At 40.2% G+C, this 15,945-nt stretch overlaps 1 protein-coding gene across 1 annotated transcript; it reads left to right on the top strand.

Moving 5' to 3' along the window:
• The first annotated feature begins 1,731 nt into the window (after positions 1-1,731).
• Positions 1,732-14,191, top strand: bap (bagpipe). The gene is made up of 3 exons (XM_065237624.1): positions 1,732-2,370; positions 13,311-13,735; positions 13,798-14,191. The coding sequence occupies exons 1-3, from the start codon at positions 1,857-1,859 to the stop codon at positions 14,152-14,154; spliced, it is 1,296 nt and encodes a 431-aa protein (XP_065093696.1). The 5' UTR covers positions 1,732-1,856; the 3' UTR covers positions 14,155-14,191.
• The last annotated feature ends 1,754 nt before the right edge of the window (positions 14,192-15,945 follow it).

Raw genomic sequence — 15,945 nt, 5'->3', positions numbered from 1 at the left:
CTTGCTTCATATTATGCACAACAACGCAACGCTTGAAATGATGCCACTTGTTACTCGGTTTGTTCGTCATACTGCTTTTGATTGGGCCGTGATGATGGTGCAATGATGATTGGTGGTGGAAAATAGTAAACTAAACATTAGACTGGATCGGAATGGAGCATGAAAAAAAAAATAAAAATAACAAAGGGATCAGAGCAATCTTACTGGAAGTGATGCCGGAATCAATGTTGACGTAAATGGCTTTGTAAGATGCTTATATTTGCGAATGTAAAGTTGAAAATGGAGTACACTGCGTGTTTCAAGTGATTGGTTGGTTGGTTGGTTGCTAAAATGGGGTATAAATTCCGAATAAAATTCAAATTAAAAGATCACAAAAAGAATTCTGTGATCCTGGCATCATCGGTCAGCACCATTTAACACCACGCACAAATTTTCGAAGAGCATTCACCACAAACTTTAAGAAGAGTGAGAAGCTTGATTGTCTAGTCCCGTCCTGTTCTTTAGGGGTACATATTGAGATAAATACGTATTTGTAATCTGCATTAAAAATGGAATCGATATCCAAAATTTCATCATTTTGGTACACTGGAACTATTTCTAAATAAGTGCAATTACATTAGCAAAAATAGCACCCCTGGATGGGACTTTGTATGGGAGCGAGCTGTAAATTTGTTTGTTTAGGGTTAAACCAAGGAGGTCGCACACCTATCTCTACTAATAACAACTAGCCATAATGAGCGTAGTCGCGGGTCCACGCTCTGGGCCCGCTTAGATTGATATGTGATCACGTTTCTATGCTAGCTTCAAAAAGAAGGCTGCGTTTCAGGCCCTAGGGACAAACAGTGAAGTTATGATTTTGATTTAAATCATGATTTAAAAATCTAGATGAAAGTCTATGGGATCTAAAAATATAATTCTGCTCAAGAAACAAAGCTCTTTCAGATGATGGCACGAGAAATAATTCATCTGCGTACATGATAAAATTTTAACAATTAATTTATGTAAAATTAATGGTCATTTGTTCGAAAAATGTGCAACGAAACGAATGGAATATTTGATTGAATTTGATCCCTTATCTTTTTGTAACTGAACTTTGTGTAAGTTTTTTTTTTTTTAATTCTATATTAAGGAGATTCATCTGGTAATTTTAGTATATTTTTGCCAAAATCAAATTTTAGAGCCGTTAGCCATATATTAAGCATGTATCGGTCTTGGAGCAATGAAATTTGCATGATGTTTCTTAAGGTGTGTTAATGTTTTACTAAAATATCACTTAGTTGACCTTATTATGCTGTTTTTCCTATTAATTCTACTACTACCAATTTCACTTCTACCTTTAAAAACTATAACAGATACGTATTTCGTTTACTACTTGTAAACTTCTTCAGTGTCTAGTCACTAGTGAAAGTAAATTGGTAGGAAAAATAGCATATAACGTATACAATTATTCTACTAAAACGCTCAAATAAGACCACTTAGTAGTTGCTGAGTATTTAACTGAAAAATAATTTACTAAATTATTACCCAAAATGATTCATCAATAATCAACGACCAGCCTAACGAGCACGTGCTCGTTCCTCCCTGTTCTGCCAGCGCAGCGCATGGTATGCTTGTGTTTCCCGGACGGAATGAGTGTGGTGAAATTGCTGTCAGGTTTTTATTTTCGGACAACTCTCAGTGGAAAACGCAAACGGAAAATCCATCATTTCCACTTGGGAACTCGTTAAGTGCGGTCGTGTCGTGCTAGTGTGTACCGGGACTTGTTCTTAATCCAAATTGGATGAGTGGACGATTTGATTGCTGCGGTAGTTTGGATATCAGTTGGTGGAAAACCGTTCTAGTGATCGGACGTGAACATGAGTTTGACAACGTCAACGGTGAAATCGATCGCTTCGACTCCGTTTTCGATCAATGACATATTAACACGGTCGCGAGGAGTAGACGGTGAGCGAAGAAGTTCGGTAGAATCATCCGGTAATGAAGAAGAACTTGGCGACTTGGCTAGGATGAAGTTCTATAAAAGTAGTGCTAATGGAAACAGCCCACGGCGAGTTGATCATGCGGAGTTTTATGGGAAACTGAATATGGCTGCCTACTACCATAACAATAACAATAATGGTTTTAATTTGGCCAGCCTGCACCCGTCGCTACGGCGAGGATCACTGGATTGTTATATGGTTCCGGCGGAACGTGTTGAAAATAAATTGGCGACACGGTGTCAAATTGATACCGGTGGATGTGAAGGGGAACGGTTTGAGAAGAGAGTTGGCAGTGGTACCAGTGGGAACGAGTCGAGTGAGTGTTACCGGATGAAAGCCAGAAGGAACGAGAGCCCTTTGGATATGCGGCGGTCGGCTGAAAATGATTCAGGTAACTATGGGAATTTGGTGTAAACAATTAGTGTAATGGAAGAAAATTGCTTTGAGGTGGCTGAAAGGATTGATGCTTTTAGTAAGTTTTGAAAGGTGTTACTGGGAGCAAAATTATACCTCATAGTCATTTCCGTGCACGTGGCATTAGCCAAAGAAATTGTTTGTGTTGCGAACAGCACAATTCTGTGAAGGGTGAACTATAATTGCTTGACGACAAACTAATTCTTTCATAACTAACTATTTTGATGTCCCATAATTCCCTTTCATACTGTAGATGTCACATTCACGTATGACAATGCTGTGTTCAGACTAGGGAGTTGTTACGTGTTGTAAGCGGTTTTTGTGATAATTGAGAATAATCCGCAGTATGCCTAAAACTACTATGCACAGTGAAGAACACGGAGCCCAACAACGATCCAGATGGCTAGATTGTAAGTGGAAGCTATTCGGGTAGTACATTAATCACTGACCATACAAAACTACACGCTTATTTGTTTTCTCTAATTTGATTTCCGTCGATATTGTTTTCCGTACTGAGTACCAATGCTACCGACGCCAGGGAGACAGCTCCTACACTTGGACCCTACCTATTGACCCATCAACTCATGGACCGTGAACAAACTGCTTTACTTCCCTTCCGAAGGAAAGCACGATCAGAGATTTTATGCCTCAGAAAATCCCGACGGCACTGACTGGGATTGAACCCAGGCCCTATGGAGTGAAAGACAATCACGCTTACCACTACACCACCGGTGCCGCTAAACACTTTGAAAACTGCATGTAATTTTAAGTCTCTTAATACCGACACATGTAAGCGACTCAAGTGACATACAATTACGTCCGTTAGTATTTTAACATGACGTAACATGAAGCAAAATTTTAATTTTAACCGTTCAAGTTTGTTGACATGTAAAATTATAATGAGACGAATTTTTCAGCGCAGTGTTCCGGCTAATGGCTACAGGAAAAGGGATTTACATTACAAATTTTACCAAATTCGCAATTTGGTTTAGACAAATTCTGGTACATGCGTAAGGATCCAATGTGAACAATGACTTTAAACATAGATGATTCGTGGATTTAACTATCGCGTAAAATCTCCCTTCGTTTAATTTTGAGCTACACACATAGAAAAATTCATGTAAATTTTGGTGCTCTGAGACTGACATATACGAGCGTCAATTTTGACATAAATTTGAGTCATAACAGACGCGAAATATAGCTTAATCAAACGTACTTTTCGTCGAGCAACGAACTTTTTAGTCTAGGAGCACTTATTATTACATCACATGTTTGTTTACGTCTCATCTTTAATGTCAAAAATCGATTCCGTCACTTGAAAAATTAGTTATTTCTAAGTGTGTATACTTGGCATAAACAGCGAAATCGTTTACAAGCTTGCATACAATATTGCTAATTTATGCGATATTGCACTTAAATTTACACGAAATACCGCGTGAATTTATGCCAAATCTAGCGTTAATTTTATGTGCGCATCTCGCAGAAATTTACATAAATTTTTCGAACGGTGTAAAGTAAGTTTCGTTTACTAGCTGCTGATGCCGATTTACCTGCCAGAATTGCAACCCGAAAAAAATCTACAAACTATTTCAACCTATTCTTACACGTGACGGAATCCATCTTTGACACAAAGGATGAGACGTACACAAACATGTGATGTAAAATTAAGTGCTCCGATACCGAAAAGTTCGAAAGTACGTTTGATTGAGCTGAATTTTGCGTCTATTATGATTAAATTTTATGTCAAATTTGACGCTCGTATATGTCAGTCGCAGAACACCTAAATTCACATCATTTTTTCAAAGTGTGAAGCCTTCCGGTTCGAATCAGACACGATCTTTGAAGTGCGCTGAAGGTCTCCTCGACCCGTTCGAATCAGGTTGGATCGTGGGGGGGTGTCATCGTCGATCTATTCTGGTTCGCATTCGATTTCATCGTCATCATCGTAGAACCATTGATGCCTCTTCGCCGAACGTTGGTAATGATCCGTCGGACCGGCGCCAGGGATATAGCGGTCCGTCTTCTTGTTCAGGAGCATAGAAGTGAATGCCTTCCGGACGTACGATGAAGGTGATCCTTCTCCTTGACTCTTTCTAATAAGATTCGATCGTTGAGGTGCGCTGAAGGGGATCGGTCTCCTTGACCTGTTCGAATCAGGTTCGATCGTAGGGGAGCATCGGAGTCATCGTCGGTCTATTCTGGGCGAAGATGTATGAGCAAAATCCGTCGGCTCTGTGAATAGAGGGTCATAAACACAAATTCACTTTTATTATATTCGGCTCAGTATTCCCATTTAAGGAATATTAAAATTTCTGTGAATAACGTTAATTTCTGTGAAAAAATCGATGACAGAAATTGGCCTGCCGCAAATATGTGCTCCCTATTTTTTCATGCTTTCTGGTAGGACTTGTTCATCTGACAACTAGCTTTTCTATCAGATTCTGATCCTTGTTTTGTTCTCGTTTCATAATTTCATTGCATAGGGCACAAAAATCCGTAATGGAAACAGGGTACTTGAAAGCCGACGTGAATAGTCTACCTAAAATCAACTTTTATATGGTGCAGCACTTTTTGTCATCGAACGAGAAATTCCGAGATGCCAATAAAAGAGGGAAAATTTAACGGTTGACTTTGATGAATGGTACCTAGAACGATAGAGAAATAGTATCAAATTTCCATTACAGATCCAAGAATCCGGACTATCTTAAATCAGCTATTGGAAGAGTGCAGTATAAGGTTGATGGAAAAAGATTCCGAATTAAAGCAAAAGTGGTTCCGGAGCACAAGGTGACGAAAAAACAGTGCACAGTAGTGGATGTGGTTAATATCGAGAAGGAAGAAATAGAAGATGTGTACTGCAACAAAAACAAGAAGACACTGTTTTCAAAACAAACACAATGGGCCTTATTACGGGTGTCACTACACGGTGATAAGGAAGTGATGCTCAGAATAAGATCCGTGATTGCCGTACAAATCAAATGGGAATCACTTCACCGTAATGACAAGTGACAAGTTTTCACCGTGAAGTGACATCCGTAATAAGCCCCAATGTCATTATGAGACGATGGTGCATCTGTTCAACAGTGTTACCGTTGATTAGTAATTTGTTCATGAGACATCGTCTTACTAAAAATTGAATTTTTTTTAATATAAAAACTTTTTTTTTAGTACTTCCACTATTTAAATTTTAAAATGTCTTTGGGTTATGATATACTGGCATCATACCCTATCATAATATACAAAAACCTATATACCCTTAAAGAATCCAATTACGCCGTTCGCAATGCTGTTGTTTTTTATATGGACTGTTTTAATTTGAAACTAGAACAGACACGCACCCCTCAAGAAACCAGATGACTCCTAATTTTTTCAAAGATCTGCAGGTGAGAGATTTACAAAAACTTCTTTGTAAACACTGTACTACACAGCAAAAACTAATTTTAATATCACATCAAAGTGGATGCACTTCAGCCATGTGCGATGCGCTGATCGCATTGCAGTTTCATTTTTGACAGTTTCACATTTTGGAACTGTCGAGTACCTAGTTAGAAACAATTTTGAAACTCAGCATTGCGAACGGTCTTAGCCATGATGTCCTACACGGTAACCGCAAAATACCCAATAATGATTACAAAGTAAGCATTTTCGAGGGAAACTGGGACTACTCATTAGATGAGTAAAATTTTACCCATTTATGAGTAATTACCGTATGCGTGATAATGTTTGCACCATTGAGCAATGTCAAAACTAAAAAAATTCTCAAAAATTTCGTTTTAGAGTTTTTTTTTTATTCAAAGGGGGGATGTTTCTCAGAGTCTAAGACTATGTTAATCATCGATCGAGTTTCCACTTGTTGCAATTACGACCTCCACACGCTTCCGGAATGCACGGCAGGTTCTAATAATGTAGTCTGGATACATTTCTCTCCAGGTACGGGTCAATGTTTGTCTGAGGCTTGCTGTACTTGGGTGGCGTTTAGAACAGGCCTTCATGACGCGCTATATTGAGTAATCCAGCGGATTAAGATCGGGGCTTGATGGCGGCCACATATCCTTCGCACAGAACGGAAGATGTTCCTGTAACCAGTTCTGAGTGCGGTACGGAGCCCCATCTTGTTGAAATACAACATTTGGCTTCGGACCGTACTGTTCTTTGATCCTCGGAAGAACATGCTTTCTCAAAATCCCGATGTAGACCTCCGTGTTGACCTTGTAGCCTTCTGGAATGAACACCAGGTCCATTTTTTTTGCCATCGGAAGCCACCAATCCAAACACCATAACGCTAGCATGATGCTTGGTCAGATACACGTTCTTGTGCTCGTCGGCCACGTCTTTTACCGGAAGAGAACTAATATACCGGTCGGTTCTGGAATTTAATACGGGATCGACGGTAAACATGCTCTCGTCGGTGAACAGGATTACCGGATTTTTTCGTTTAAGGAAGTTCTTGCATCGTTCGACTCGTAACTCCCGGATGCGGTTGGTAATCATGTGAGTTTTTTTTTGCCGTGACCTCGACTTTGTCCCGCAATCTTCCTTTACGATCTTCCGTGCCGTAAAATCACTGATCCCGTGTTCCTTTATTGAACGCACTGGATTCACCCGAATCTTTCTTTTGATAGCAGCGATAACCCTCGGAACCCGAGCTGACCTCGGACGACCTGTGGTCACCTTCGCGGATAGTTGTCCTTTCTTTTCTCGGTCTAAAACCCTTTTGACGGTCCACCGGGACACTCTTACGGCGATTGAAATGTGTTTTTGCGACATTGGCGCGTGGCACAAATCACGAATACGCTGCCACTTCGTCATGGTGCAACTTTCAAACTAAGTAAATCATTTTCTTTTATACACAGCCTACTACGGTATGAGCTATAGGTTACGTGTATGCAAAGAAAACCAAGGCATTGTATGCACAGGTTAAACGGGAACCTTATTTGTACGATGGTGCAAACATTATCACGCATACGGTACAACTACAAAAAATAAGTAGTAAGTATTCATTTGTGACTATCAAATACTCATAAATGGGTAATTTTGTTACTCGTTTAATGGGTAGTCCCAGTCTCCCTCGAAAATGCTTAATTTGTAGTCAATATCAAGTCTTTTATAGTCATTATTGGGTATTTTGCGGTTACCGTGTATGGCGGTAGGCTCCAACTCTGATTAACTTTTAATACCGTCCCTGTTTGGATGATCTACAAAATGTTTGCTTAGAGTCATACTGATTGACTCTGATGTCGACATCAAAGCAGCCGGACATTCTTGGTCGGGAGTTAATCCGAGGATAATACCGCTTGGAGCTTACCGCCATTAATGTTTAAATGTCTTATTTTGATGATCTGGAATATTCTTGGTGAAGAACTGGAATTGTATTTCACTTGGTTTCCCACCATACATGGTCCAATTATATGTAATTCCACTTAATTAATTTTGGCATCCATGACAGATACGTATTTCGACTACAATGTGCAGTCTTCAGCAGTGTCATTCCATCTAAAGAATTTATCAAAATCTAACCCCCTTAAGTATTCATCACATACACAGCTAAAAAAAAGTAGTGTAAATTTCCGTTACTATGATGCACATAAATGGAGCGTCATATATTATACAAGTTTAGATTATAGATCGTGTAAATTTATGCGACATAACATGCAATATTCCATATATATTATATAACTGTCCACTTTTGTTTGCAATATTTCTTGCAAGCTGCTAGTTTACGTGAAAAGGAAGTTTACATGCATGAATGTTTACATCGCTAGTAACATTCATAATTTTTTTGGTGTGTAGGTTAAAATGTCAAGATAACAGATTTTGATAAATTCTTTAGTGGGAATGACACTGATGAAGACAGCACATTGTAGTCGAAATACGTATCTGTCATGTACACAGTTCGAAAAGTAGTGTAAATTTCTGTTCAATATGATGCACACAAATGGAGCGTCATATTTCATATAAGTTTACATTATATATCATGTAAAGTTCTAGCACAATTCATGCAATGTAGCAAATATTGTATACAAACCCCATCTTTGTAAACAATATTGTTTACAAATTGCTCGGTTGTGTGAAATTAAATTTAAGTTAACGTGAATGAATGTTTACATCACAATTAAAATTAAGAATTTTTATCTGTGAATTTCATTGTTTCATATATGTAATATCATTAAGGTGATTCCATGTAGAGTCCACAAATGACCGCCACGTAGGCTATACAAGCACTTGCACTTCGAATTTTCAATTACACAAATCTCGGAAATTAATGCCCCATTTCACCTGAAATTGCTACTTCATGTATGCTGCAGTACAGCAAACGTGGAGTAACAGATTAATTGTGGTACGTGTCATGGAAGCTAATATTTGGGCACTTTAAGTTTCGAAGTGGTTACGAGAATAAGGATCTCACAGCGAAACACATTAATGGTGTTGGAAATATCGCCAAAAGTTCATTATCGCAAGCGAGATGTGTTCACTAGAGAAAATATTGATGGGAATTTCGCAAAGCGTTATTTCCCGAGCGAACTTGAGAGGAACTAACATATTTCCCACTTTGATTCACCTGCAAGAGAGAGCGTATATTAAAAGATATGTTTTGCTCTAGCTTCCTTGCACAACTTTTCGTTCCCGACATGTGAGGAAATGGATCACGAATTATGACTCGTGAATTTTTTATTGATTATTTCGTGAGCAACCATTGAAGTTTGAATTGCTGTTATTAGTAACGTAAAACAGGAGTTACAGAAAGTGAAAACCTTATAAATTTGTATGAAATGCATCCTAAATATATACTTTCACCAATTAATATTGTGCGTGCACAAATAAATGTTCAATCGTATGTCTCGCTTTCTCCCATCGCTCCATTGGGCTTTCTTTCAAGCTTCGGTAAAACGGACGAGCGAAAGAGCGTACGACTTTGATAGTTTCGTCTTTCATGAAACAAATCAACAGAGGAAAATGAAAACTTTACTTCAACCATGTCAAAAATCTCATGTAATTTTTATGGCCAAAAAAAAATAAACAAAGGCAGTAAAAGAAGCGTAATGTCTGTTCAAGCATTGTATTGATGATAATTTCGTCCTTTTTGGCAAGTAATATTCCACCATATTTTTGACACGATTGAAGTGCATCCACTTTGATGTGATATCAAAATTATTTTTTTGTGCAGGAAATAAAGCGTTGAACACGTCGTACGAGATAAACAAAACTCGAGTTCATTTTATAGCTTCAAAAATGTAGAGCCCAGGCCTAGAGAACACTGTTTACCATTTTTTGCACTGGCTCATTATTTGGGGTTATGAACTGGAGGGTGGCCTATCAGAAATTCAATGTTTTTTTTTCAAAATGAAGCACCTTAATAAACATTTTGAAAGCACGATAGTGAGAAAGTGGCCACCAGTAAATCGGTATTTTTTTTTGTCCTCAACTATTCATCGGTGTAAATACAGATTTATCGGTAGGTCTGCGTTCAAAGTTACTTTCAACCAGGGTTTTAATAAGGAGTATTTACACAAATATGGTTAAATTTTCTCCATGGACGAAATTCTATGAAAACCAGTAATATCATTAACTGCTTTATTTATTAACACTCCGAACACGATGCCTCCAGTAAAATGTGTAACGACAAACTTGCAATGTTTGAATTATCATAGCTCAGCCATTTATTGACGAATTCAACAGAATTATCGTCGAGTAGCGAACTTTACAGTCTCAGAGCACTTAATTTTACATTACATATTTGTTTACGTCTAATCCTTTATATCACAAATGGATTCCGTTACGTGTAAATTATTTATTTCTAAGTATATTAGGGTGGTTCAAAAATAGATTTATCAGAACCTGAGTTGAAATCGGTTGATCTTGGTGCAGCAACAAGATCAACCGATTTCAACTCAGGTTCTGATAATTATCCCGAAATTCAAGCTCATTTGAATGCAAACTCATACTGCAGTGACCTTTTTAAAGTTTATATGGGAATTACTATAGGAAAATTACACGGGACCCACAAACAATCGCAGAGGCGCTTGGCGATCACTTCGAGGCACTATCTGCCCTTGCCAGCTAAGGACGAAAGCTTCGATCTTAGAAACTAAGTATCCTGACAGAGCCTTGACAACATCACCATTCCAGGTGCCTCGTCCATGCCATCGATTAACGTCCCATTCCAAGCTGCAGAACTCGACCTAGCTCTCAGTCGATGCACCGGCAAATCTGCAGGTACTGACGAGATCGGTTACCCTATGATTAAGAACCTACCCCCCGAAGGAAAAAACAGTACGTTGAGGATCCTTAACAATATCTGGCTGGATAACAAGATGCCCTCGGACTGGACACATAGTTTGGTAGTACCCATTCCAAGAATTGCTGCTACCAGTCCAACTCCAAAGGACTTCCGCCCCATCTCACTGACTTGCTGTCTATGCAAGATTCTTGAGCGGATGCTGAACCGTCGTCTAATGAGATTCCTAGAGGACAATCAATATTTGGATCATCGGCAGCATGCATTCAGACCAGGTAATGGGACCGGGACTTATTTCACCGGACTCGGCGATGTCCTTCAGGATGCAATGAACAATTGTTCCCACGTAGAAGTCGCATCTCTGGACCTTACTAAGGCTTACAACCGTGCGTGGTCCCCACGGGTCATCCAGCAGCTCGCGGACTGGGGATTAGGTTGTAGCATCCTATTTTTTATCAGAAACTTTCTCCGCGGCCGGACCTTTCAGGTAATATTAGGAAACCATCGTTCATCGACTCGCTTGGAAGAAACTGGTGTCCCGCAGGGCTCTGTAATTGCGGTCACCATCTTCTTGGTCGCGATGAACGGGGTATTTGTTGGACTCCCAAAAGAGATCTTTATATTTGTCTATGCCGATGACATTGTACTCTTGGCAGTAGGTCTTACTCTAAAGGCTCTCCGCAGAAAGCTACAGGCCGCAGTCTCCTCCGTTCATAGATGGGCGTCTCAATCCGGGTTTGTGTTGTCAGCTGAGAAAAGTATTACTTCACATATATGCCGCTTTTCACATCTATCCGATCAAATGTGATGGTACTCCCATCCCTTTCCGGAAAAATGTTCGGATTCTCGGAGCACTTCTGGATCGAAAACTCAGCTTCGGCCCTCACTTCAATGAGATCCGGAACAATTGCCGTACCAGACTGAACTTAATCCGTAACCTCTCCGGCCCGCATCGATGCAGCAATAGAGAACTCACCCTGAGGGTCGCAAATGCCGTAGTAAACAGCAGGATCTTCTATGGGATAGAGCTCTTTTGCCCAGCCGCCGAACTCTTCATCGCCAGACTGACTCCCACCTACAACAAAGCTATTCGCACTGTAGCAGGGTTGCTCCCCTCTACCCCCGCAGGCATCCATGGATCCAGGGGATCCAAGAACTATCACCACCCAATACAATTTTCCTCTGGGTACCGGGTCACTGCGACATTAGAGGTAATTGTGAAGCAGATCATCTGGCAGCTACCGGCCGCTCTGGCAGACTGTTCAGTAAAGAGGTCCCTGGTCCCGACATTAAGCGATGGGTCAGGTTCATTACCCGCAACGCCTGGATTCTTGAGTGGGCTTCCACAAGGCTATATTTTACTCGGAAGGTGAAAGGAGAGACTTCCAAATGGCAGGACACTCCAAGTCGACAAGACCAGATTACAACTCACAACATGGGCTGCTCCTCCAATTTCCGGAAAACTTGTGACACTTGCAACCTTACCATGACAGTGCAACACATTTTGGTAGATTGCCCAGTGTTCAGCAATATAAGAAGTCCCTACGGTATACCGAATAGCATAAGGAACGCCCTATCGAATGACCAATCAACCGAAGCAGCAGTCATCTGCTTTATTAAAGACGCCAATCTTTATGAAAGTATTTAAGCCCAAGGACTGACACGACCACCAACAACCCGCTATCGACACTGACTACCGACTACGACAAATTATTTCTACCTAAACCACGCCAGAAACTGTGACACTACTCAGCTATTATATGTGTACTATTGTTTGAACCTGAACTCCGAACTCTGAAAAAAAAAACTCTGTATTAGGGAAACCTCCTTCCGAGGCCCACTTTCTAGCCGGAGACCCCCTTCTGGGGCCCCAAACACCCAACTCTGTTATTTGGGGCACCCCCTTCTGGGGTTGCCAGAGATGAACCAGCCGATGGCTGAAAGTCTCTTTAATAAAGAAAGATAAGATACTATAGGAAAAGTGAACTTTTTGATCTCATCGTTCTAGTTTCTCGCTGTAATGATCTACGGAAATGTTTGCTAACTGTAATAATGTGACATTTTCAAATCAACTTGCTGCTACAACTGAATTGAATTGAAATTGAAGATGATGTTCTTCTGACATGATCCATCAACTGCTCATCAGGCAACATTGCAAAACTAGGCTAGGGTTAGGACGGACATAAATTTCACTTTTCCATAGCGATTTCCATATAAACATCAAAGCGCCAGTATGAGTTCGAATTGAAAAATAAACTCAAAATTTGGGAGAATTATCAGGACCTGATTAAGAATCGAATGACCTTGGTGGAGCAAAATCGGTATTATGATGCACCCTTATGTGTATGCTCAGAGAAGTCAAGAAAATATTCAAAACGAATAATAATCTATACTAGACCGGGAATCGAACTCGCCACCCCTGGCTTAGCAATGTATTGCTTTAGCTGACTAGGCTACCTGAGGTTCCACCACGCCTTCGATTATGAAATGTATATAATTGCCTTCAAATTTAAAGTTGAAATCCAGATCGACTCAAACAGTTATCGAGAATAGAACCATAGATTAAGTATAACCCATTTGCATAAATGTTGCACTCTGAACTGAAAATTGTTGTACTATCCTTCCAAAACCAAATCCTAAACAAACTCCTAATTACACCTATACTTTTCTCTTCTCCTCAGATTGTGACACGCCCTCTCCATACGGTAGCCTATCACTCCACAACGGTTCCCTCCCAAGCGACGACGTCCCAACGGCTACGAGGAAAAAGCGCTCCCGGGCGGCATTCAGCCATGCTCAAGTATTCGAGCTGGAACGTCGCTTCGCCCAGCAACGCTATCTATCGGGACCAGAGCGGTCGGAGCTAGCGAAAAGTCTCAGGCTCACAGAAACACAAGTGAAAATCTGGTTCCAAAACCGTCGCTACAAAACCAAACGAAAACAAATCCAACAGCACGAAGCCGCCATACTGAGTGCAACAAAGCGCGTTCCGGTGCAGGTGCTCGTCCGGGAAGATGGCTCCTACGGACCGGCGGCTGTTCTGGCTGGGCAACCACACTACGCCTCCGGGTTGGATCCTGCACTTTTGAACGTTTATCGACATCAGGTAAGGATAAGTGTTACAACTGCAAACATTCCCCCAAAATTCAACCGTAAATCCCATAACAGATACAAATGGCCTACGGAATGCCAGTGCCACCGATGCCCTTCTCCTACTTTTATCCGTCCAAGTTACCGGGTACGATCCCCGCCATGGCTGCGGCTGCTGCTGTTGCATCGAAACAGCCACTCAATTTCTCCACTCGTTCTCCACCGTCAGATTCGGGACCCGAGGGACATGAGCGACATTCGTCACCTTCGGCTCTTTCGATGGCGCAGAGGGAATCAGCGAAAAATGATGACGAAGCATTTTTCCAACGAGACCGGAAATCGGAAGATCACCGGCGAGAAAGATGCAGCAGTCGTGATTGCGAGATGCTTTCGGCTGGCGAGGGTGAAGAAAACGAAAATGTGGAAATCGATTGAAAATGTTATCGTTTAGCTACAAAGATTGAAATCCAAATAAGAACTCTCAAATGAAAGATGTATGTAATGGAATATGAATAATTGTAAATAGACTATGATTACGATTTGTGACTCCTGGAAAGAAAGGCAATGATCATAAGTTATAAAGATTGACATGCAATAAATATGTTTTATGAATTCAGTGGTGATTTTTCAGTTTATTAGTGAACTTGATTACATTCCATGGTTAGGGCTGTCTCTTAAAAATACGTGAACCTTGAAACTTTTTATACATATTACCAATCGTCGCAAATTTGCCCAGAATTTTAGTAAAATTTTCACAGCCTTCAATCAATAAGTAAATGTGAACAAATGTATCAATCTAATGCTGGGAGGGACGGTTCTTACTCTTTTGAACATTTATCAGTCGACGAGGTTATAAATGGGCACCACCACGATAGTTTGCATAAGAAGATCATCGAGAGAAGTCATTGTTTACAAAAGCTGTTACGCCCTAATTCCAGCTCTATCTAGAATTAGCAGTGTATTGATCTAGATGCTACACACGCCGAGTATTCAACACTGGATAACAACACACAATATTCAGTAGTCAATCACACAGAGACAAATTCTGACATATAGGGTAGAGAACTACTTCGGCCTAAGCACCCATTTTGGGTCTATCAAGCAGAAAACATCACATAAATCCATGATTTCGGCGTAAACAGGTAAATTATACATTCGATACGATACTTTAGATCAAATGCTACCGAACGAAGTCAATAAGAACGCGTGATATGAATGATTGCACCCAATATTCTCAAATACAAATGAAGCGCTCCAACCGAATCAATCTTAATCTTCATTCGATAGGCCGAAGTGAATTCATTGGCGTTTCAATGGCGTTTCAATGCATTAGGCCGAGTTAAGAATTCGTAGGCCGAGTTTGGCGTCAAGAAAGAGTGTTAGACTTTTGACAATATCTCGACGATTGGTTTCTTTTTATCAAATCTTACGGTACATACGGAAAGGTAAATAAATTTGGAAGCCATCAGTAATAATAACATTCCGTTTGGTGCTAAACTTCCCTAAATTAAGAAAGACTAAGGCAAGTGCAAATTTTCATTACGTCGAAAGTAACAAAGGTAAACAAAGTCGAGCTATAAGTGTCAATCGATGCTCCTGCTATTACACTATATACTGTCCGAATATAGGATCACATCCCATTTTTAAATTTATTTACCAGTCAAATTGCTTTTTGACGAAATCACCTTCCGATCAAAATAGTTTTCGATGTTACTTAAGTCACCCGATTTCTTTGGAGATGCCGTTTGCCTTAAGTAAGAGAATGAGCATTAGCATTAGCATTATTGACCACCCACGGTTGCTACTCTGTTACTACCAGATCAGCTGCAATTACACAGAGAACCAACAGATGATGTTTGGGACTAACATTCATCCTCAATGTGTAAAAACTGAAGATCTAATATTTAGCAATACCAGCGCCGGCCGTGTCCGAATGCAGGTCCAATAGGGAATGGGAAGGAATGTGTTGACGTGATACTCGCTGTGAAGGAAACCGAGAAATCCTCTGCGCTTCCACTAGAAATCACTGGGATGTAAAATGTGGGGAAAGGTTTGCGGCAGGAGGGATCGTTTTTGGTAAACTAATGCTGATTGTAGTGATTTATAATAGGTACACAAACACAAAAACGTACGCATACACATGCACACACACGCACTCGTGAGTATAAACAGAATATAAAATGATATTTAATTGAACTTTAACTTTATTTTAACTTAACTTTAACA

Source organism: Ochlerotatus camptorhynchus, unplaced genomic scaffold (genome assembly GCF_037179485.1).
Source record: "Ochlerotatus camptorhynchus isolate MF236.1 unplaced genomic scaffold, CSIRO-AGI_Acam_v1.1 ptg000636l, whole genome shotgun sequence".
NCBI classification, from domain to species: Eukaryota; Metazoa; Arthropoda; class Insecta; order Diptera; family Culicidae; genus Ochlerotatus; species Ochlerotatus camptorhynchus.
This window is presented reverse-complemented; position numbering and strand designations above follow the sequence as displayed.

Coding starts and splice junctions, on each gene's coding strand:
- bap (XM_065237624.1), top strand. CDS start 1,857: ATGAGTTTGACAACGTCAACGGTGAAATCGATCGCTTCGACTCCGTTT. Junction 2,371..13,310: donor GTCGGCTGAAAATGATTCAG/GTAACTATGGGA, acceptor TCTTCTCCTCAG/ATTGTGACACGCCCTCTCCA. Junction 13,736..13,797: donor TGAACGTTTATCGACATCAG/GTAAGGATAAGT, acceptor ATCCCATAACAG/ATACAAATGGCCTACGGAAT.